Raw genomic sequence first — 23,619 nt, forward strand, 5'->3', positions numbered from 1 at the left:
GAAAAATTGTGTAGTCATATATCGATATGTGCAAACATACATAGAAATAGAGTATATAACACAAGGTTTTTAGTGTTGTATATTATGGTTTGTACAATTCGAACGAGCTTGAAAGTGAATATTTGGTATGAGCACCTTTATTCTTCAACACAGTTTGAACTTAGGCAGATTTCATGTAATTACTTCAAGTTGTCTGCAGGAATAGTTTTCCAAGACCGTTAAAGGACATTCTAAAGCTCTTCTATGGATGCTGGTTTTAGTGCAATTTCACATACCTCACCCTTTTTTCATGTTGGCATCTTGACAGCTACCACTGAGACCATTTCTGATGAGGCTTCAGCAAACAGTAGACGCATCAAGTGAAGGGACAGATACACCTCTCAGGTCCTGTGTCAAACCATTGCTGGTCACCCACCTCCAATTTCTTAATGACCTATCTTTCAGGTACTGTTCATTTACTCCAGATATTTTTGTGAGCCTGCCACTTCTTCTTTTCTCCTCTACTTGTCCAGTTTTCTCAAATTGCATTGCAAACAGTGCTGAGATATGCCAAGTTGTTAGCTAATTGCGTTCTGGGATTCAGCTTGTTGGTGCAAAAATACTGCTTTGTGCGTGTGAAACTAACAACTTTTGTAACTTTAGCTAAAGAAATGAGAACAAATTATGTTTTTATGACACGCTGCTACTAACAAAGTGCCTAAACATACATGTTTTCTTTGATAAACCTAATATGTGTACACACACCAGTGGTTCATCCCTTGATTTATGTTTCTTTTTTTCATGTATAAATTATATAATAATATATAAGAAAAAAAGGTTGACAAAAAATGGTTAGGTTAAAAAAAAGAAGAAGACTGGATTGAAAAGGAGTAAAAAATCAGCCAGTGTCCAAAGAAAAGCTTTGAAGGACCCTCAGAAAACCTGGAGAAGACCACTTTAAACACAGATCGGAGTCGCCCCAGAGTTTATTACAAAATAAAAATAAACTCTGGGGCGGCTCAGGACTTTTGCACAGTACTGTAGATATTAGATATAAGAATTTAGAAACCAGGGTAGCTAAAGTATATACACAGTATATACACAAAAAGAAGAAAAAAAAAAGATTGTACTGCGAGTCTAAAATCAGCCTTTGCAATTGATATCACCCACTCTATATGTTACCTATAATACCCTTAATTGTGTCCTGGATGCATCTTAGGCCTAATATGTATAAATAATTTATATTAAACACGATCATAAAAAAAAACATAAGACACATCTTGGGAGAAACTTGAATAACGTCTCCTGAAAGACGACATAAGCTGCAAAGTTTAATGTTTAATTCTTTCCCTTTTTCAAAGCATCAATAAAAAAAGCAAAATGCAAGCCACTTCAAAATGTACTTTTAATGTCTGCTTAAAAGGCACAGTAGGCAGCTTTGAGCAGGACAACAATTTAACAACAAACATTACAGAATCATAAACTAAAACTTTGATCTATCATATAAAATCTAAAAAATTTTGCTCCAGGAACAAAATACATTTGCATAAAACAAATAAAACACATTCACAGCCGGTATAATGACATGAACACAAATAGGGAGACAGCTTAAAGTTTGGCTGTTTAGTTTTACTACATAAAATCTTTCAACAGAATATATCGGCATGATGAAAAAAAAAAGAAGAAACATTTAGGTTGTAGTGTTAAATGTGATTGATAACACCTGCTTAACAGATAAGGTACCTACTGCTGGTATATAGTGCTGGTAAATCCAGCAATTTAGTGTATTTTCACTGCTTTCAGAACAGGCAGATCTAAATAAACTACTTTTATTTTCTAGAGACCATAACTAGCACATTCTGTCAAATTAAGACATAAATTATGGCTTAGGAACAAATTTGACAAGATTCCTAACTATAGATTGTTTATTTATAGCATATTAGTGTTTGATATGCATACAAAATATAACATTTTTTCTAAATCTAACTGTGTAAATTGATTTCCATCATTCCAATGGATAACTTGTTCCTATTACATCCAGTGACATATGGAGGATCTAATTCTATCAGTATATCTAAAGTTCAGTAAGGCATTGCAGCATTTATATTGAGTTTTTTGTCATTCCTGTGATATAGTATGTTGTGTGCGTTTACTGGTTTCTTTAAGTGCACATGCAGAAGTATTTATGACACCAATGATAAGAATTCCTGTTCAAAGCCTCGGCATGCAGAGACGAGACAGAGACCTTGAGATAACTAGAACTATGTTACCCCATGCAGAAGCGGCCCGCTTTTCAAAAGAAACACTCGATTGACTCATGACTGGATTCAGAAGTTGTCCACACTGTGGCAAGAGTAAAAGAGGAACGAAGATGTGATCTTCACTCAGAAGCGGACACAGCCACTAGTTTCTTCTGAGCTGTCAAAGTCGCTTCCTTCGCACAGGGACTCCTTCAAGAAACGAAAAGAAAAAAAAAAACCCTCAGTGACATTCACAAGTCAGTTTTCTGCAGCAGCGCATTCTCAACTAACAAGCCACTAACAGCGACATAGTCCAGAAGTTGTGTTTTGAGACAGCTCCATTAATATGTTATCAATATCTAATTAAGGTTTAATTATATAGTGCGTTTCTAAAATATAATCTTATATACTCAACAAACACCACTGGATTTTCATGATATAATACATGTTGAATAGTCGTCTCTCATTAGTTTTAATAAAATTGACTGCATCTATTAAAATACCAAAGAATCAGTATATGACAAAGTGTTTCTGATAAGGTCGCTGTGATGAAACAAAGCTGATATCAACTATCACTGTGCAAAGGTAATGGAAGATTAGAGAACCCAAAGACTGATAACCACAAAGAATAGACCACTGCGGCAACATATACTGATATGGGTTACAATGAAATGAGTTGAAATACGGCAATCAAAGGTTGACAACAAGTTTCCAAAAATACTTACAGACAGCTGCCTCCTATCCGAGTCTGTAAAGACAGGGTTGGAGCAAGAGAAGGAAGGGAGAGAGAGAAAGAAAGATAGAAATGTGGAGAGGGACTGAAGCACTACACCCACAACGCAAGCCCAACAAGTACACAACACATACAAATATGAATATGCATTTTAAAATATTAACATTTTCAAACTGAAGTGGTTAATGTATTTGGGGGAATAAATTATATTTTTTTAGCAGAAAGCTGACATTTCACAGATTATTTTGGGGTTTTAATCAAACTGAATCATCACTTTGGGTTTTTTAACAGTTACGAGATGATTAGGATGTGCGTCTGTCTTTCTGATGTTTGTGTGTCTTTTTCTTAACTCCACAAGGAGCTTTCCTTAGTAAAGAGTAGACATGCTGTCCTGCATATTCAAGCTGTCAACAGCCTGGCGGTGGGGCAGACATCATGCAGCACAAACATATGACAGAAACAACATTTGAAGAAAGGAGCAATCCATTCAAGACCCAAAACATGCCCTGAGAGGAAAAGATAGATGGTGGGGGTGGATGTCATGTATGCTGATTGCAACACAGACACCAAAATTATCAAGAGGATCCAAAACTGAGGTGAGAAAATGCCAAACACATGATTACAACTGTGGCGGGACCAATTACGGAAAGACGGTGTGATTTCGAGGGGGATCCTTTAACTATCTCACTAACTTGGCTTTGCCGTTCCTCTGGCATCAAAGCGGATGGGGTGGGGGCAAGCGGTAGCCAGGGCTGGTTGCCTGCGCTGTAGAGCCTGGGCCGCTTGACCTGGTCATGACTGGACAGGGGAGTGTAACTATTCCGGCGATGTATGAGAGTAGAGTCCTTCGGGATTTTACCCTGGTAGAAAACGAGATACCGCAGGTGTTAAACAAAAAAGATCTTTAAAAAAACAACACCAGGGGGCACCTGACGAGGAACAGCCCAAAAAATTTATTAAAAAATTGCTGCACTCGCCAAACTCATCCAAAGCAAAAGGTAAGGAACTGCTTCCACCCACAAAACATCAGTCAACAGCAAAAGCTCAGCCCTGATTGCACAGGACAAAAAACCCCACCTGCTTCAACCAAAACCATGACAACACTGGACCTAAACAAGTCAGATAAAACTGCTTTCACAGAAAATACATAATCTTAATATGAGGACAGACTGTAGAGTAATGACAAAGATTAGATCATCCAAGCAAAATAAGCATGCTCAGCAATGTCTTCCTTCAAGGTAAAATATCACTTAACATTCACAGGCTCATAAAGCAAGCCAAGCTGAGGAATTAAGGCTAAAGGTAAAAGTGGTTACAAGACAAGGATATAAGGAAAGGAGGCAAGGAAGCAAAGCCTAATATATACAGGGGGTAAGGTGTGATTGTGCCAAATGAACAGACACAACAAACAACAGCGCATCTTAAAATTATATGCTGAGATTCAGTGACCAATTTAGTGCGAGTAAACAATATGCATATTTTACAAATGACCAACTTTAAACATTCAGCGGAACAGTGATGTTCGCCTACTTGTGCAGCTATGTGATTTTCTTTTCCGCTCATTTCAGAGCAACTTACAAGAGGCCGGTCTCGGTGCGTGTTTACTGCCTCCACATTCAGATAAAACATTTCCACTTTACAACCTACAAGATAAAAGACAATGCATTTACATTATCTTCTCACGTTGCCTTATGTTGTTACAGTGTAACGATTGTCAGGTAATGACTCACCGTATGCAACAGGGGTGAGCTTGAGAATTGTGTGCAGTGGACATTTCATGTATGGAAGATCCTCTGTGAAATGAAATAAATAGCATACGGATTCATCATTGTCTGCTTATGTTGTCTGTAGCATGTGTGCATGTTTGTTTTTATCTCACCTGCACCCTTGTCCAGGAAGTAAGCCAGGAGACAGCGCATCACAGCCTGATGGCAGATGACCAGCACATTGCCTTGTCTCTCTAATTCCATAATAACCGGCTCCAAGCGCTGAACCAGATCTTGGTAGGACTAATGAGCAACAAAAGATCATTCTGGGCTCAATTGCTAACACTTGAAAGGAAATTAACCTTCACAGCTTGAACAACGCTGGTAGAGAAAGAAAGCTGAATAACAAAGCAGAATAAAACTACTGCCGCTGTGGCTGCTGATCAGACGCTTTATTGTGAGTAGTAGTTCAGGTTACCTCTCCTCCTGGGTAGCGATAATGATATTTGTCTTGATCCCTCAATGCAAACTCCTCTGGGAATGTCTCCTGGATCATCTCGTAGGTCATCTCCTCACAAACACCCTGGAAAAGGAAAACAAATCATTTATCCTCACGTCACAGCCCAAGATGAAAAGAAATGTTTCAGCACAATTTGAAATCTAAAAAAACATAACTGGATAATTTCCCTGGATAAAATATATAAATGTCTCCAAAGAGCTAAGCCAGTTTCAAATATAATAAAGCCCAGGAAACATAAGGTGATCTTGAAGGTTAGTGAAAAATGGAGACCGATTTCATCCTCAGAAAACAGTCATCATTTAATCCTTTGATTTCATACTGTAAATAAATAATGACTTATTTCATGTGACCTAGATCTTTTCAAAGCGTTATAACCCTTTTTATTCTCCTCCAGTTGCTGCTTTGAGATTAAATGTGATCAAAAGGGCTGAAAATTTCATTTGTCTTTGGCTCTTACCTCTATGCAAACATATTTTATAAGTGTCTTGGAAATAACAGCATAAAGTTGCTATTATTACAAACCAGAGGTCTAGCTGTAAAAATTGCTATAGCTGTGGAGGGTACTGACAGCATCAATCTCATTGAGGATTTTCCACTGTTCATAAGGCACGCCAAGCTCTTCCGCTGTCTGGATCGTCCTTCTCAGTTGGCTCGTCCACACCTTCAAATCTGACAGCTTGTGTTCATCAATGAAACCCCGCAGAGTGTGGGCGAACTGGGATGTGAGAGAAAGGGAGAGGCTTCAATTTATCCCTCATTAAGGGCATTTCTTGCTTTATTAGACAGATATTCACCAGTGAGAGTGAAGAAAATAGGAAATGGAGAGGATTAAATCCAATAAAGGTCACAACTCTGGAGTGCATGATATTGCAGTTTAAGAACATCTTATCCCAGGAGCTATCTTCTCTTCAGAAACTGGCTCGACTGTTCATTAAATGAGCATTAACAGAGTGAACGTGCAAAAATCCTACCTGTTTCCCACGAGGTGAAAGTTCAGAATCTCCTCCGATGCGTCCTTCAACATTGTGTTTGCTCTCTCCGTGTCGACACAGGTAGATGGAGTGAGAGTGCACATGGATGTTCATGAGGTAGTAGACGATCTTGCTCTGGATGTAGTCCTGCACCCGGTTCACCAGAAATCGCTGGCCCACGTTTATAACCTTGATAAAAGAAAGGTCCCTGCAAATGCCGATGCAACACGCCAGTGATTTACTGTCGCCATCTAGTGTTTATTTACTAATTTACAAGGTCTAATTCTGCCAATATAACAACTTTACTGTTTGGATTAATAAGAATACTTTGGAAGAACAATAAATGGTAAAGATTGAAATAATGAAAAGCAGTTCATACTTGTCATAGTCATCAGGATCTAAAGGTTGGTAAGTGACCTTGTAGCACTCAATCCGCTTCAGGAAGTCATCCATAACTCTCTCTCTGTGCCTCTCAGGGTAGTCTGGACTCGAAACCTTCACTTCCTATTATGGTTAACACATTCAAACAATATTAGTATCCAGTTCAGTTCTTACATAACGCTGCAGATGGTGTGAATATTAATAGGTAATGGAGTTTGACCCAGACAAAGTCACAGTCAAAGGTTAAATTCATTTAGGTGAGATCATACCAGGATATTAGCAGCAATGACTTCGGGGTCATCACACACCGACTCCACAAAGAACACCTGTCAGAAAGATGGAAACTCAGAGTCAGCGTACGCTAAACATTCCTGAAACTGACAATCAATTTTTTTATAACAACAAATTTTACATTGCCATGAACCTAGACAAGAACTTACACAAATACAGGGTAATTAGCATCAACAAAAAACACGACACATAGGTTATGAATTAGTGAACTTTGCAGATGCAGAAAGGCAAATTTAGCTCACTGAGCTTGACTTTTTCTAGTCTTAAACACAGACTGGTAGAACTGGTAGCTTCAAATCTACAGAGAAGAGAGGGAGAGCGATCCTGGATAGGTTTATTTTCCCAAATGTTATCTATTCAGTTAACAGCATGAAGTTTGAAAGCCTCACAGTTTAAATTCTGCGAATTTTTGACATATAATAATAAATATGATAAATGTTTGAAAGGTGATTTTATTAAAATTATTATGAAAATTTTACACAATTTGTAGATATTGTTTTTTTGTAGTTCATTAGCCTCTTTTCTTTTACTCTTCTAGCTGTTTCTTACTTTTTTATAAATGTGTTGCTCCCATCAAATTCAAAATGAGCTCATATTTTCTGTGAAATAATAAATGTTTAAATGCTTGATATGTTTTGCAATTCGGTTTTTAATTTAACTTGACTTTTTCAAAATTGGGGTTGTGCATTAAAACTCTTTTCCGTTAATGTTTAAATTGAGCTCATGTAACCTCTGATTGATGATAGCACGTATACTGAACAGAAACCCACAAGGATTAATTAAAGATGGTGATTCAACAGGATCTTGGGAAATAAAGGTCATTTCAATAATGCTGTTTGGTAATTTCCCCCCATGGCCATCGCGCTGTTCAGCAAAATAAATGTGATAAATGTAAAGACTTTTCCAAGGCTTCAGGTAATAACTCCAATCTCCACAATACATTTTAAAAGTCCCCACCGGGATATAAATGTGTAAAAATAGCAAATAATTTCACCTTAAAAGCATTCTCCTTCACAAAATCTTGAATAAGGTCTCGTCGTTCTCTTGTTGTGTTTGTTGCATCAAAAACCTGAAAAAAAGGGGCAAAAACAAAGACAATATTTATTTGCTCTCTGTGAAATGTTTGTAGGACAGCGTAGGATTAAGACTATCCTAATGCCAGATGTGTTTCTGTTCTGGGTATTTAAAGGAAACGAGCCAACATCGAGACGCCATGTCAACAGAGAAGCATGCACATAAAGACTGAGAGACTCACTGCGATCTGACCTCCCTCCTCTGTCAAGTACGCCTTCACATCTTGCAGCGCTACCAGAGCACACTGCCTGCAGCAGAGAAAGCAAACATAGCAGCAGCCAACTATAAAAACCGGATTTACTGAAATCCACCATCATCAAAGCTTACATTCTAGTGTCAGTGTCAGAAATCTGAAAATGTTACAGTAATACATTGTAGATTTCATGAAAAAGATTCTTTGTAGCCCCCCACCCCCAAGTTTTGGATTACAGCTTTCTTCTGTGCATCAAATATATTGGTAACCTGAAAACGCCCTAACAATTACAAGACATGAAAAACACCCATTTTTAAAATCACAAAAAAATGTTTCCCATCTGTTGGCAGTAGGGTTTAGTCACTGACCCAGTTCAATTATCATGTGCAAGAGTTATGAGGTACACAGTGGTAGATTTCTCCTCCAATAAAATGCAGGCATATAAAGTTTAATTTGTTCTGCTTGAAGGGTGAGAAAAAAAATCTGCTGCAATGTGTCTTTCCTCAAACAATACAATTTGGAGGTGGATTTTTATCTATTTGGAGGCAGGAATGTTGGAAGGCACAAAACAAAACAAAAATACATTTGTTGGTGTTCTTGTTGAGTGTTAAATCAAAATGTTTGTCATTTAGCCAGAGCTTCTAGTCTTGTCACCTTAAGAGTTGAAGCTAAGGGACTGCTGGTGGAAGCTTTAAACGCTATACTGCAATATATATATATATATATATATATATATATATATATATATATATATATTAGATTATAATAATAATCTAAATAATAATACTAATATTAATAATAACAATAGGTAAAATAACATGAAATTATATTACAAATTACAATTAGCATGAATCAGGTGGATCACATTTTAATAGAGTATTTAAACAGCACATATTGATAAGGTTCACTGGTTAAGGCTAAATTATCAGCAGAAAAAAGTTTTCTAATTAACATATCTGAATCCTTTGCCTCACAGCAAGAAGGTCCTGTGTTGAAATCCAAAAAATTAAACTGGCCTTTCCTCAGGGTGCTCCAACTTCCTCCCACAGTCCAAAGACATGCATCTTATGTTACTCTGTGATTGTAGATTGATTTTGGGTTCGGATGTGAGCCTGAACGGTTGTCTGTCTTTCCGTATTAGCAAAGTGACAGACTGGTATCCAGCACAGAATTGGATAAGCAGTTAAGAAACTGATGGATGAATGGCAAAAAAAAAAAAAAAAAAGGCACCAAAAACAGAAATTTCAGAGAGGTGTCTTTGTTTGATTAAAAAACAGGCTATTCCCAGAGGGAACGCAGAGGGTTGACAGAAAAAATTACTCACATTTCCTTAATTGAACAGTGCAAAGGTTTTGAGGTGCTTTGGTTGCTACAATGGGAGACTTTCTATTGGCAGACAGGCATCTTAAACAATAAAAGCAATTCTTCTGATTGCTACTTGATTGGAGTGAGCTTCTTTTTTACAGCAGGACAATGACCCAGAGCTCCAAACTATGGAAAAGCTATTCCTAGAAGAAGCAGTGAGCTGGCAATCTGTGTGTAATAGAGTGGCCAGAACAGTCAAAGGATCTTAACTCTTTTGAGCTTGTGGGAACAGGTTGATTGTGCAGTGCAAACATTTATCTAACTCGTGGGAGGAAATTCAGGAAGCATGGGGTGAAATTTCTCCAGATTAATTAACAGCTTGAATACAAAAGGTGTGCAAACCTGTGATTACTGCCAATGGATAACTCTTTATACAAAAGGAGAAGTCTGAAGGACACAATTATTAGTTCAAGTACAAATCCGTATTTTAAAACTTTATTTCTAAAGTTGCCAAAACACCACACAGCTGAGCTCCAGTTTTTAGTTAACTCATAAGAAAAAGGTAGATTTCACGTGGAACTATTCCTTTAAACTGGTCTTGCTGATACTTTATAATAACAAACACAAAACCTCAGGCTGGATATGCATGCAGGTCCACAGAGGGCTTGTATCAGCTTCAGAGTGACAGCGGCAGCTTGTTTAATATCTGGGTCAAAGTCAGCACTAGGATGCTGTCAAGAGCCTGTCACATTTTCATGATAGCCATGCATAACACAGTCCATTTCAATCACTACTACCAGATTAGACCAGGAGGAAAAGAGGCCTTTTGTTTTGTTCTTTGTTAATCTTTCTGTTGAAACACTGATTTACAGTCACTAATCACAACCATCTGTAGGGCACACTTTGCTGCTTGTGTGTATGTGTATATCAGTTTAAGCTGACTGTGGCTGAATACTGACTGCCGGCCAAAAAAAACAGCTTAGTCACTGATGCAGCAGGGAAATCTGCAAAATATGAAACCGACTAAGGTTGAATGCAAGAAATGTGACACAGCCAGTGAGGATATGACAGTTTTCTTAGTGCTAGATAAAATGCAATGTACATTGTAAAAACGTATTGTGGGCACATGTGTAAAAGTGAACCTTACTTCCTTATTTTCATGGCTTCTTCATTGTCGTGGCGGAAGAAATCATAGGACTTATAAGCTCTGACAGCCTCTCTGCGGTATACGCCCAAGTTAAACACTGAAAAATGAACAAAGGACGTTATAAATCTGCCCTGGCTGTGCTGTCGCCTCTCATTTTGGATACACTTGGATATACTTTTGTTCTAGTGAACAACTAAAACCACAAGAATTTAAGTGGCTAAATTTAGCTTCTCTTTGTGGGATCAGTTTAGACTAGTTACATTTAAATATTGATTATGCACGCACAATGTCAGTGGGGGGAGGTTTAAAAATTCAGCTTTTGCATTTAAACATTTTGCTGTCATTCTAATGTCACTGCTACTCGTTTTTGTGACATATATAATGCATGCATAAGTGCTGGAGAAGAGATAACACTGATGCTGTTTTTCATGATCTTTAGAGTTTCTTTCCAACATTAACTAATTAACTATCCTGGTTTAACTTCTACAAAGAAGTAAAAAGAAATACAAAGAAGGATTGAAAGCATATGAAAGTTCAATAAAACACACTATGAAATTTTTTAAATTTGCAGATGGCATTAACTGAAACATAATGAGAAAGAAATGTTATGTTCTACCTTTGGTTGGGACTCCTATCCAATTGAGGTAACGTGTGAGTTTCTTGGAGATGTAGGTCTTTCCTCTAGCGGGCAATCCGATCATCACGATCACCGTTGGAGAGTTTGTCATGTAAGAAGCCCATGCTGTGCAGGAAAGAGATGCAAAGTACTGAAAGTCAAAGTTAAATGCAAATCATATCTGACTCATAACCAGCATTACAATAGAGAAAAACATATTTTAAACAGGCATGCCAATGCTGCACACACTCGTGAACAGCCAGTCTTATATAACTAGGTCACGTGTATACACAAAAAATAAAAAGTCTCTTTGGACACAAATATCTGTGGAGTGGGTTCAGAGATGTCATCCGAAGAAATTAGAAGGAGAAACATCCTGGGAGAGAGAAGTAATTTTCTTAACAATAGCAGAAACCACTGAAGGTTTCAAAGTATTTTTATCACTGGTCATGATTTATATTCTTTTTCCTTTTTTTGCCAATCCAGAGAAATTCACTCCCTGGTAGGCTGGAGACTAAATGAAGCAGCTTTCCTTTCACTGAGGTGATTGTAATTTGGTCAGAGCAACAAAACAAGGTTTTATGTTACAAGTGCACCTGCACACTCTATAAGCAGCGATGCATGAATTAAAACCTACTAAAATCTAATTGGCGTTTACTTACAGCATTTTTTCTCGTTGACTCTGGGGTCTGTTTTCTTGGCTTCTGTGGAGTTTGCAGAGCCATTGTCTCTCTGAGTGCTTGACATATTGGAATCTTCTTTAAGCGCAATTCAGATCAGCAATCTCTCTCCCTCAGAGGGACATATTCCAAGTTGGTCTGCAACATGCATGCGAAGGATTAGCCTCAGACAGAAGAGAACCAGAGCTTTGTATGCAAGGTTTTCCTATCGATGTATTATGGCTTAATGTATCCCAGGCAACATCGACTGCAGAGCAAGCAGCAGGGGAGCTGTGAATGAAGACGAGAAGTACTGCCACATCATCTGTGCACAGGAAAAAATACTTGGCTTAAAAGCGGTATATATACAAAGCCGCACATGAGCGAAGCATGCGGTGGTTTCCTCTCTCACTCGCTGGGGTGACCGACTTCACTCTAACATAATTTATGCCACAATCCACACAAGACGAACATACACGAGTCAGTGTTTTACCTGGTAAGGAGGTAAATACGAAGAGACCTGCTATTCGGGACCGCCTCTGAAAGACGCAGTCATGCACCGCAGGACCGGGGATCTCGTGATCTACCGGACACAGAGTTTGCGTCCGCCGGTTCGGTTGGAGGAGCCAGTCTGGTCGGCCTGTCCTTGGTCCTGAAGTGCCTCCTCAGCCGGCTGGTATCGTTCCAAGCTGGAGGTGCGTGTCGACATTCCTCTACCGTAACGTCAAGAATAGATCCACGTCAGCCTACGCCAAAGCACACACCCCCTAACCACAAGGGCTCTGCAGAGGATCAGGCGCAAGAGCAAGAAAAGAAAAAGCGCTACACAAAGACTGAAGGGTGAAAATCCTTTTATTTTTTCACCATAAAGCGAAGATTTTTTTTTTCTTTTTTACAATAAGCACAACTAGCTTCTTTGCATAGTTATTTTATTCAGCATTACAGATCTCATTATAAAATGCAGATAGTGGTCAAAAGACGATGGTTTAACATAACAATTGCTAAAACCCCCAAATAAATAAAACCAACCCAGAATCACAGTGTTCCCTTAAATAATACAAAAGGTTGAAATAAAAGTTCGGTCCTATGGAAAACAAAATTACACATCTGGCCATCTATTTTGATTTACTGGCACACTTACTTTTACTATATTTAAAAGAAATAACAGTGAATAAGACTAAGCAACCTTTACACATTATCTGATCATTCACATGCCCACATATATGTACAAGAAACATGTGTAAATCTGTCACAGGAGCCTGGAAAGAGCTCAGACCTCCGCTTGCTGCTATTTTTAACCATTTAGAGAACATTCAGAAGTCAGAGGTGAGGCACTGAGTTTGTGGCAACGCTGATGGAAAATGTGATGCCAGGTCAGCTGAGCAGCCAGCGTTGTGGCGTGTGAGAGACTTTCAGAGTATCTCAGGCTTGTGAAGGACTGATGAAGCTCAGTTGGAAGGCACCGATAACAGAGTTTAGTGTCAGTAGGTTTGCACACTTTTCGGCGATGAGAAGATGTCCGCAGTCTCCAGTGTCTGACTGTTAGTGGTTTGTAGTTTTCACCTTTAAGGCTTGATTTTCCACAGCTGGAAATTAAGCAGAGACGAAACAAAACAATTAAAAAGAAAAGGTTAGTCATCTTACTGTACAAAATAATCCATTTAAAAACAGATGTGAAGAGAAAGCATTTAAAAGACATTTAAAACCACAGTCTCCAATTGTCTTAATCATGGACTGTGGAACCAGTAGCCAGCACATGCAAAATAAGGAGTTAAGACTTATGAGATTTAAAGTGGAGCCAAACCATGTAGTATTTTAAAAGTAATCAGTAAATCTGAATGAAAGAGACGCCAGTGTCATCCTGCCAGGACTGGAGTGATGTGTTCCCTCAAAGGACTGCTTGTATTTTGCACCAGCTCATTTAGTCATGTATACAAGGAGCTGTAAAAAGTGTGGCAGGAAAATGAGGGTGTGTGTAGGATGTTTAGTTTTGTTATTGGTGGGCACAGGCCTGACCTCAGCAATGATTATAATCTATAGCTAGCAAAACTGAAGTAGACTCTTCACATGCTGGTTAAACTTACTAAACTATCAGTTCAATACTTATGGAAACTCCATATTTACCCCAGCCCGCCCTTGCTGCTGCCTCATTGGTGGATACATATACTCTATGTAGATGACTGGCTGTTTAAAGTTTTGTAACATTCTTTTTCTACGTAATCACAAAATTAAGTGGAATGGTGGATAAGTATACTGGACTCATGCTAACACATATGTTATTTAAAGTGCTGTATGCAGTATACAATTCTTCATGACCCTGATGAAGGCCACAGACTGAAACGAGTTGGTCAAGGAATAAAGTTGTTGACTTTACTACAAGTGTTGCTAGAGCTTCGGCCTCTTTAGACTCTTATTGTGCCAGAAACCTTTTATTCTGTTTTCAAAGAAGCCCTATTTACTCTGTATGTATTTATGTATATACTCTGTATGTATCATGTTTCTGCATTAAGAATAGAGCCAGACACGTGAGGATAATAGCTTTGTTTAGCTTGGAATTGCATTTCATAAAGACAATGTCACACTTTTCTACAGTTGTAAAGAGAACACATTAACATAAGGTTTCTCAATTGCGTAAATCACATATAAACAGGAATTTACAGTAGTTTTTTCACATCATATGCTCTAGTTACATACTAATCAAGTAAGTATTAAGTGTAGTAAAGATTTGTTAATACTGCTGTCTTCAAGCAACCAAATAAATATATATTTCTCATTTGGTTAAGCTTCTCATGGGAGTTTGTCACTGTGCAGCTTAAGTTCATGTTTTTCCTCTTATCATTCCCATGCTAAATATTTTGAAATCTCAAAATGCACATTTCCAGCTTGTCTGCCAGATGGCTTCAACCAAAGCAAGGTTTCCAGGTCAACTCTGTAGGCTACTAACAACTCCAACAGCTAGAGGGCAACATGCAGCTGTACTAGAACTAAATGTACAGCCTGTACTTTTAGTTGCTCCTCTGGTGATTTATTATAGCAAATATTTATAGTTGTAGTCATTATATTCAATTTTAAACACAGACACTATTTAAATGGTTCAAATTAGAGTAGTTGAGGCTTATATGAGCAACAACAATCAAGTTGCACTGATAAAGTTTTATTTTTTTCTTGAGAGATAAAAACAAAACAAAACAAAACATGGAGTCCAGAGTGATCAAGGATGTGCATCTTAAATCTATTTTTCCTGTCTTTTTAGGCAAATTTCAACATTTTTCATTATAACTTTACTCACTCTGATGTTGAAGCCAAGCAGGTCGCTGACTACGGCAGACACAGCAGAGAGAATGACAACTTTGGTGATGTTATAGATCAGAGGGTTCACTGTGAGACCCAGCAGTCTGAAAGGAGTATCGAGCTCCTGGAAGATGTAAGGAGGAAGAAAATGTTATCTAAGATTTATGACATGGGTACCCATACCCTGAGGCTAAAAATGATCAAAGCCAGAATTTATTAAGGATGAAAAACCACTGACAAAGGGGATTCCACTTGGCCTTCATGAGAAATATAACAATTACATATTGCAATACAATCAAATTTATAGCATATCCTTCAGCATAAAGTTATTAGGGCTGTCCCAAGGAGATCAGTAGTGAGGAAGAAAGAGTGATTAAGCTGATGGATGTTAGAGAGTACCAACAGAGACATGACAGGGATTGAGGAAAGAAAAATCCCCAGCTGGACTCACTGCAAAGTTATAATATTATAATTGCATTCTCTACACGGACTGGATAACAACCTTCACTGGGAACTGCATTTAGTTTCAGTGAAAATTTGGGCTTACCTTCATTAGTTTTGTAGCTAGCTTCAAAACATTATTCACAATACTGAGTTCTTCTTTCTTATTGGGCTTTTTCTCCATCCTGAGATACAAATTGATCTGAAAACAAAAACAGTTTTACACCGTGTTAATGTTACAGTGAAGGCCAAATAATGTATTTAAACCTACATTAAATCAATGGACTAATCAGCCAGAGAAATAGCCTGGAATCTTGTGTCTTTTCCACCCTGGGGGTGGGGGGGGGGGGGGGTGGGGGGTGGGGGAGCTTTACCTGCTCAGTGAGCAGCACAGAAGAGTTACTATACTTGGAGTTGGTCTCTGAACCCAGCGTGGCGAGCCTTAACAGAAAGAGGACAAGAGAGGCGCACCACACCATGAGCTCCCAGTTCATTAGAGACTCTAGGAATGTCTTGTGGCTTTGCAGAAGCTGAAAAAAACAGAAAGCAACACTGCTTACATTTATTGACCCCTGCTTTGTTGTGAAAATTGGATTTCTTTGCACCTAACAGAGCATATAAACTACTTTCCATCTTAGCTTCATGGCTTATCTTCAGTTGGGTAATATGATTAAATGGTTGCATGTTTTGAGGCCGTCTCCTTGCTATTTGATCTCCGTGCTAGACTCGCAGTATTTACACAAAATTATCAAATCAATGTTCTCCCAGACGACTGACCTGAGCACAAATGATGAATGAAATGGAAAGTGCTAAAAGAAAAATAGTGGAGACAATGACGTCAACGGAGCGCTGCGGTCCTCGTCTCTGCGAAGCACAAACAAATCAATGACGCACGGTTAAATGGACAAGTCTACACCGAGCAAAATGTCGATATACATTGAGATTGGGAGCGCTTTGGCAGGAAAATACAAACCCGGAGAAAAGATCGAAGCGACAACCACATCTTTATATTCTGAACTTTCTTCAGCCTGAAATGGGGAATCTCAGATTTCTTGGCTTTGCGAGCTGAAGTTAGGTGGCTGAAGAACTTGGCAAATAAAAGTCTCTGTTGGGCAGACATAAAAAAAAAAAAAATACTGTGACGCACTGCAGCAGAGCTAAAACTGATCACATTTAGGATGCAGCACTGAAAACATCTTCTAATAAAAACACAACTTATATATATAAATGATGACGATAAGGTAGCAGAGAGACAGAATGGCTCAAACAATTAAGAGCACATTAAGCGTAAACAATTTGTCCAGTCAACAATAAAAAAAAACAAACAAACAACCAAACACCTAAAAATCTTTCACATTTTGAGAACCTGGGACAGTACATTTTTGTGATGTGCATTTCCTGAATCACCATTCACCTGTTTGTATGTTCTCTCAGCCACGCACATCATGAAGAAGAACAGCCCCGTGAGGCAGATTCTTTGCACTGTCGTGATGAAGAAAAAGGCATAAGCTTGTGTATTTAACGGCCCCACTGCTATTTCTATCAGCTCTGACGGAGGCAGGGAGCTGAGGCCCGACATGTCCAGACGCTGAGCCAAGCGGAAGGCAAAGGGCAGCAGTGCCAGAGTGACAGTGATGAGCCCGCCAAGAACGAGATAGCCCATTCCCTGCTCTACTAACTTCACCTGGTAATAACAAACACAAGAAGGCAGGTGTTTAAGACCAGAGACATGTGCTGGAATATTTTTATGCAATGAAAGCTACAGTCTTTCTTGGACTCTCTTGACAACATATTCTACACATTTACCTTAGACTTTGAATATTTCTTCCATTATCTGTGTTTATCAGTTTGCCACATTTGACAGCTAGATGTTCAAAAGAGTCAGAATAACAAATTCTGGCTCAGTAATGAGGTAAAATTTGGCTCCTAATTTTTGCCTGGCACTTTATTTTTTGCTCTATCGGTAGAATTTGAAATAATTTCAAGGTGCTATTTCGCCACTAAAGATCTGACCGTAACTGTAATTACTAGGAAATTGTTTGTTTTCAAATGTGCATTATGCTGGACTGGCTGTTAATAATATAAAGAGGAAAGTGTGTACCCGTGTGAGGATGATCCCACTGATCTCCAGTACTGACATTTCTGCTTTCTTACACTCGCCCTGCTCCCAAATGATGGCACTGACACGATCCTTGGATGGGTGACACGCCTGCAGCCAAGACAGCTGGCTCTGAAACGAAACACCACAGACAACATCCTGTTCACAATTCATGCATGTTTAGTGTGTAATCTAATCGGCAACAGGCCTTTGAAGTTGAAGCTTAACCACATGTCAAAACTTCCAAGACTTTTGAGACCGCTCAGAATTTTATAAAACAACATATTTAGTCACAACGTCCAGAATAATGTGTAGTATTTAAGATGTGTTTGCATTTACTCCAGTGATTGCTTGTTGTAGGCTTTCATCCTCGTCATCGCTGGTCAGAGTGTCGTTTTGTGGGAGGCTCATGCTGGCGTTGCACCTCCCACTATCGTCACTGTCACTGCTCCCTGTGGAGGGAGGGCCTTGGAGAAGCTCCTCCCACATTGTGTCATCGGTGTCGGAGGCAGGACGAGAGCCCACGCTCGGCCTGAGACGCTCCACCTCACGGGGCTTCACCTTGATGAAGGCTTCACTCCCGTCCTGAGCAAATTAAACCAGAGGCAGTGTTGTGTATGCGACATTGAAGTTACTTCACATCAAATCTCTAAAACAAAACTAGACAAATTACTATTAAATAAACTGCTAATTCAGTGCCATCTCTGAAGCAAAGCCTAGAATTGTAATTTGCATCTTCCACATCAGGCTTTATTAATGTATGTGCTTCTTAAATTCCCCAGAAGCTTGCTGTACATTAAAAATCCATTAAGCAACTTTGATGGTATACAGTGAAGTTTACCTGAGGCCTCGGTGTAATTACGGGGTCAGACTTTTGGTTTCTTTTCCGAATAGACGATATTGATGCAGGAGCTGTAGTGGGGTTTCTTTCACTGTGAAATGGTATTCGCGTTACTTCCAGCGGTTGTATTCCTTCCTCTTCCTCACTGGAGAGCTCATCAGAATCCCTAAATCCTGACTTTCCTTTGTTCTGTAAAACATCATCACAAATATATATATTTATTTATTTTTTTAAAGCATGCACATGAATTTTACAAACACTGACTACTATATATATATATGCATGTATTATTTATATGAATAAATTCTTACAACAGCACAAGGCCAGAGGAGGTAGACTTACACCTAAAAGCATTAACAAGATGGTAAATCTATATCAAGCAAGCAGACCATATTTACAGTTCAGTCATTTAGACACAGCAATTAAAAATACTTTTTAAGGGAAATTTCAGACTAGTTTGGCACTCATACATCCATCCATCCATCCATCCATAACCAATCCATCACATCTGACTGACATTTTTTGACTCTAAAGATTGAGTAGAGATGAGAAACTGTACCATTCTCTCCTCTTTTCTGTATAAATGCTGGTTTTCTTCAAACTGCCAGCAGCCCAGCAGCTCCGCCTCCCCACTGTTGTTCTTTTCTTCAGATTTCTTCAACCCTCTGTTCTTTCTTGGCCTAAAGGAGAGAAAGTCAAAAGACAAGTCAAAGGTAAATGATGGTAATTACCGTCTTTTGACATTTTTATTATTTACATTCGTATATTAAATAATGACATTATAATTAGCTTATACTTAACATGCACAACAAAAGGGATTTTCATGTGAGATCTGTTTTCATGTACAGCATAAACTGGGATGTGAGAGCCTCATCACATATTGTACATGAAATACGAAGAAAAGCAGTTAATACAGTAATTCTCTCAAAAGCAAATTAAAGAAAATGTAGCAAATGATCAGTGTCATGAGAAGTCATACTGAATATTACAGTTTTTTATATGGAGATGTTGTTCATAATAGTTATGTAACATTAAATAAGGTAACAATGATAAGGCAAATCTCTTGTGACAACCTCTGAGGGACTTGATTTCATGGTACAGGTGCATGTTTAGGAGTAGTGTTTCGGGTCTATCTGCATGTTTAACATGGAACTTTATGCATGAGCCACAAGGAGTGTGAGTGTGTTTGTGTGTTAGTCTAACCACTAAATGCGTGCAGTGCCTAACAATGAGGAAACTACCTCCTTCTGCGCGTGGGGCTGGTGGTGTTGCTGGCAGCTGGACTGCCTGAGGGCCACCGGCTGGACTCAGTCGACACAATCTGGCAGTGCACGGTACCCAGCAGCAGCATCAGACACATGGGTCCAAACACCTCGCTGGCAGTCGCCCTAGGGACCTCGAAGTACAGCAGCACCGCTGCCACTGAGGGGAGCAAAACATTTTGCAACAGCAAACAAAACAGTCTCTTAGGGGAGACATTATAACAGAATTCATGCTTACTAATGAGGTCTCTTCTGTGCTCCTCAGGTGTGATGGGTAACAAGTTTAGTGTTGCATATAAATGAATGTAAGCTGTGTTGAATAGCCGGCGAATTGAGCCTGCAGCAATAGATCTAACTTCATGAACCACAAACAGAGCATATCGAGACCTGTGTACTTTCTTCAATTAAATATACGTAATCAAACAACCTAAACAAAACCAACAAAATCAACCTTATTTGGAAAGGAGTGTGCATGTGTCTGGGTGCTTGCAGGCAACAATTTGAAGACACGGTCGCAGGAAAGTACTCCTGCTGTTTCCACCAATTGCTTTCAGGGAGTTAAGGTGGACTGGAATTAATCAGTGAGTGGTTGTGAGAGAGGGCATGCTGCTTTTTTGGCGGTGGTTAGTGCATTTCTGCAGCCCAGATTTTGAACTGTTGGCCAAGGGGGCGACAATCCAAATGACACAACTGAAGAGTTTTTATGTGTCATGTGGCAGCTGCTGTGTGACCGTAAGGCTCCACACCATTTAAACCAGAGCTTTTTTGTGTTTCTATTATCAGTATTAGAAGCAGAATCAGAATACTTGAATCCCACAGTTGGTCACGGTTGTTCCAAGACAGTGAGATCAGTAACTAACTAAACTAAATCAAATAATATATTAAAAAGTTATAAAATATAACAAAATAGTCTATTCTTGCATAGATCTGCAACTAACACATATTTCAGTCATTGACATAAAGCAATTTGCCCTTGGGAAATTATTAACGTTTTTTCTGATTCTGTGTATTTTGATTAAAGAAATAAACACAAAGACGCATTCAGTCATTCGGTTTTGGTTAGCTTGTCCAGCACATGAATGCTGACTTATGCTGTTAAAGAAGAGTTTTCTATTCTTCACTGAAACTCTTCTCTAAGCAGATACAAAGTTATTTATCCAGTAAATTAAAAACTGTTCTGATGCATGAAACCTGGTCTAGGTTGAATGTCTACACTGATGTTTGAGTTGAGGTCAGTCTTGTTTTAACGCTATAGTTGCAAGATAAGAAGTGGTGGTGAGCTAACCTTGCATAATGTAGAGCATGAGGATACATGAGGAGATGGACATGGAGGTCACCTGGATCCACCACTGGAAGAAGAACGGGAACAGCAGCACTCTGACCAGACCCTTTCGAGTCAGCGCTGTCCATGGACTCTCTGGTTTGGCTTTGCTAAATGTAGATCCTGATGGGATGAAAGGGGTGGTCTGTTAAAACTACATTTACTTTAAGTGATGGAGCAAGGTTGAAGTAAAGAAGAGATTAAACAGAGGCAGATAAAGCACTGCACATACATATATACAATGCATAGTTTATCTGCTTTATGTATGAATTGACAAGAAACCTGGAGAAATGTCTCAAACACATTTCAAAACAATTACCGGTAATGCTCCTTATTCACACTCACCTCTTACTAAATCAACATCAATAAGGTCTGGCTTGATGTGCCCCGTCTTCTTTGGTTTGCTGTCCAAACCCTATATAAATAGAAAGGGCTTCTTACTCAACTTAGAGGTCAAATGCACTAAAAATACACAAACATTTATTCCATTAAAGAGAAAAATGAGTATCTTACATTTAGATCGGCTTTCTCAAGAGATTTCTCCCAGATTTGTTGATCATATGCCCCGATCTATAACGAAATATAATTCTTCTAATTATCTTCCTTCAAAGAAAACACATGAGGTGATAATAACAACTAAATGATCAAACAAAACCATGTCCAGTTAAATCTATGGAAAGCTTGTGTGATATAACCACACTTTTGCTCTATTATAAAAGAAAGTCTTAAGCTAGAGTTGTTTTTATTTAAATTAATTTCTGTAAGGAGTAAGGGAACAAAGAGGTAAAGGAAATGATTTAATAAATTGTGAGATATAAGGATGTAAATCAGAGCATATGGATTCAAGATTGAATGACTATGAATTAAATTATTACAATTGTAATAACAGCCACTTCAAAATAAATCAGATCAATAGTAACAGTTTGGTAGATGTCTATGGTTTAGCAGAGTTTTTAATGTACAAAGTAGTAAACAAGTAAGTAAACAACCACAAACAAGGCTCATTACATATCTTACGTTATATTACTACTTTACTAGTAAAGTATATAATATAGGTTTGTAACAAGTGATGAGTTTGTAAGACTGTCAAAGGAATGTGTCTTTGCTTTTTTACCTATGAAAATTAGGCTGACCCTGGCTCAGTTAAATATTTTCCAATGAAAAGAATCCCTGATAAATTAGATTTGTTGTTGTTGTTTTAAGATTAGCAGCATTTTGCATTTGAAAGAGAAAAAATTAATACAACAATTACACATATGACTCTCTCTCTCTCTCACTGTCACACATTACCCCCTAAAATGCCACACATATTATTAGATAAAACACATTTTTATGAAAGCACTACGACATCCACAGTAAATAGTGAGAATAAAAGGTCTTATTTCCTAAATGACACTAACTGTACTGGATGTGTTGCACTTACCTTTTCTTGGTACCAGGCTATTGTTGCCATTGTTATTAGACAGGGGAACCGGTCAACTCGGATCAGGTCATTTCACGGTAAAGAGAGGAGGAGTGTGGAGAAATCCAGATGCGTTCCCTAATCAGATATGGTGCACGGACACAATGCTGAAGCTTGGAAAAAGCAGAACTTAAACGAGAGGCCCGCAAGGGAAAGCAGAGATAAAATGAACTCGCTTTGGTGTGAAACAAGCACCTGTGAATACACAGGTGCGCTAAGGGTTAGCTAAAAGTAGCCAAAGTAATTATCTGAAATTATTTTTTACCTGGAATTAAACAGCACGGTAGCTTTGGCACAAACTGGAAGAAACCCTTTCTGATCATTACAAACTGCTCGTTAACACTTTCTTGTCATCAGTTTCGGGTCGCTGCACGCTGCAGCGTCTTTTTGTGCAACTGAGCTAACTACTAGCGCCGATTACAGCTTACTTTACCTCTTCCGGTAAGTTTCGACGCGGATAATTTCTGAAAATACTACATTTTAACAGCTCTTCTGCTTTCACACATATGTCTACTTGTTTATTTAAGCTATTTTACACTTTTTAGCCCATTCTTCCGCTTCCCTTTTCCTGGGTTTGTTGTTTTTCTTAAGATGGATCACAGTATTCCCTGAGGTTTGTCTATCAGGTGAAAATTTCAGGTTATTCAAAAGAGAAACTCCTTTCAAAGACGTACGCAATTGTCAACATTAAGTAATAAGCATGAACTAAAATTATAGACAAAAACTATGCTACATATATGTCAGTATACGTACTTCAGCGATGAAACGCATACATCTTCAGAGGGCAACTGCTACCTGAAAGGCTAATCCGTGGAAACAGAATACCCAATATCTCCATAACATTTCGGCCACTGACAGCGCAGCTGCTGTAGGAACGGTAGTATCAATCACGCTCACGTTTAAGCTTGTCCCTTATATAATACCACAGCCGTACTTTAATGCAAAAAAGTCCCTCTGAATTATTTTTACATATTAATTTAACTTCTTAATCTTCTAAGCTCTACAAGAAACTTTTTAAAAATAAATTTCCAAGACATGTTGTAAATCCCGGTATTCCTGGTTTTAGGGTGTAGACTCCCTGAAAATTC

The 23,619-nt window shown here is 38.5% G+C and overlaps 2 protein-coding genes across 9 annotated transcripts; both read right to left on the reverse strand.

Annotated features, from left to right (window-relative positions):
• Positions 1–1,367: 1,367 nt before the first annotated feature.
• pfkfb2b (6-phosphofructo-2-kinase/fructose-2,6-biphosphatase 2b) lies at positions 1,368–12,548 on the reverse strand. Of its 5 annotated transcripts, XM_087840939.1 has the most exons (17): positions 12,309–12,547; positions 11,819–11,974; positions 11,157–11,282; positions 10,541–10,637; positions 8,077–8,143; positions 7,816–7,890; positions 6,800–6,856; positions 6,529–6,653; positions 6,150–6,357; positions 5,747–5,893; positions 5,137–5,241; positions 4,832–4,961; positions 4,683–4,745; positions 4,531–4,595; positions 3,645–3,812; positions 2,945–2,967; positions 1,368–2,429 (listed from the first exon to the last, which is right to left on the reverse strand). In XM_087840939.1, the coding sequence occupies exons 2-17, from the start codon at positions 11,901–11,903 to the stop codon at positions 2,360–2,362; spliced, it is 1,611 nt and encodes a 536-aa protein (XP_087697065.1). In that variant the 5' UTR covers positions 11,904–11,974; positions 12,309–12,547; the 3' UTR covers positions 1,368–2,359. The 5 variants fall into 5 exon arrangements, 4 of the variants coding, with proteins under 4 accessions (XP_087697065.1, XP_087697067.1, XP_087697066.1 ...); XR_015719050.1 differs by having other exon boundaries at positions 2,945–3,812; positions 12,309–12,548; XM_087840941.1 differs by lacking the exon at positions 3,645–3,812.
• A 113-nt stretch (positions 12,549–12,661) lies between these two features.
• phtf1 (putative homeodomain transcription factor 1) lies at positions 12,662–23,300 on the reverse strand. Of its 4 annotated transcripts, none has more exons than XM_087840945.1 (17): positions 23,285–23,300; positions 22,493–22,609; positions 21,583–21,639; positions 21,415–21,484; positions 21,034–21,192; positions 19,728–19,908; positions 19,046–19,166; positions 18,487–18,675; positions 17,985–18,230; positions 17,649–17,777; positions 16,962–17,231; positions 16,521–16,652; positions 16,325–16,411; positions 15,922–16,077; positions 15,654–15,749; positions 15,105–15,230; positions 12,662–13,401 (listed from the first exon to the last, which is right to left on the reverse strand). In XM_087840945.1, the coding sequence occupies exons 2-17, from the start codon at positions 22,520–22,522 to the stop codon at positions 13,381–13,383; spliced, it is 2,070 nt and encodes a 689-aa protein (XP_087697071.1). In that variant the 5' UTR covers positions 22,523–22,609; positions 23,285–23,300; the 3' UTR covers positions 12,662–13,380. The 4 variants fall into 4 exon arrangements, 3 of the variants coding, with proteins under 3 accessions (XP_087697071.1, XP_087697070.1, XP_087697069.1); XM_087840944.1 differs by lacking the exon at positions 23,285–23,300 and adding an exon at positions 22,797–23,201; XM_087840943.1 differs by lacking the exon at positions 23,285–23,300 and adding an exon at positions 22,797–23,201 and having other exon boundaries at positions 22,493–22,644.
• Positions 23,301–23,619: the final 319 nt, after the last annotated feature.

This window comes from Neolamprologus brichardi, chromosome 5 (assembly GCF_056152115.1).
Source record: "Neolamprologus brichardi isolate AB-2024 chromosome 5, ASM5615211v1, whole genome shotgun sequence".
NCBI classification, from domain to species: domain Eukaryota; kingdom Metazoa; phylum Chordata; class Actinopteri; order Cichliformes; family Cichlidae; genus Neolamprologus; species Neolamprologus brichardi.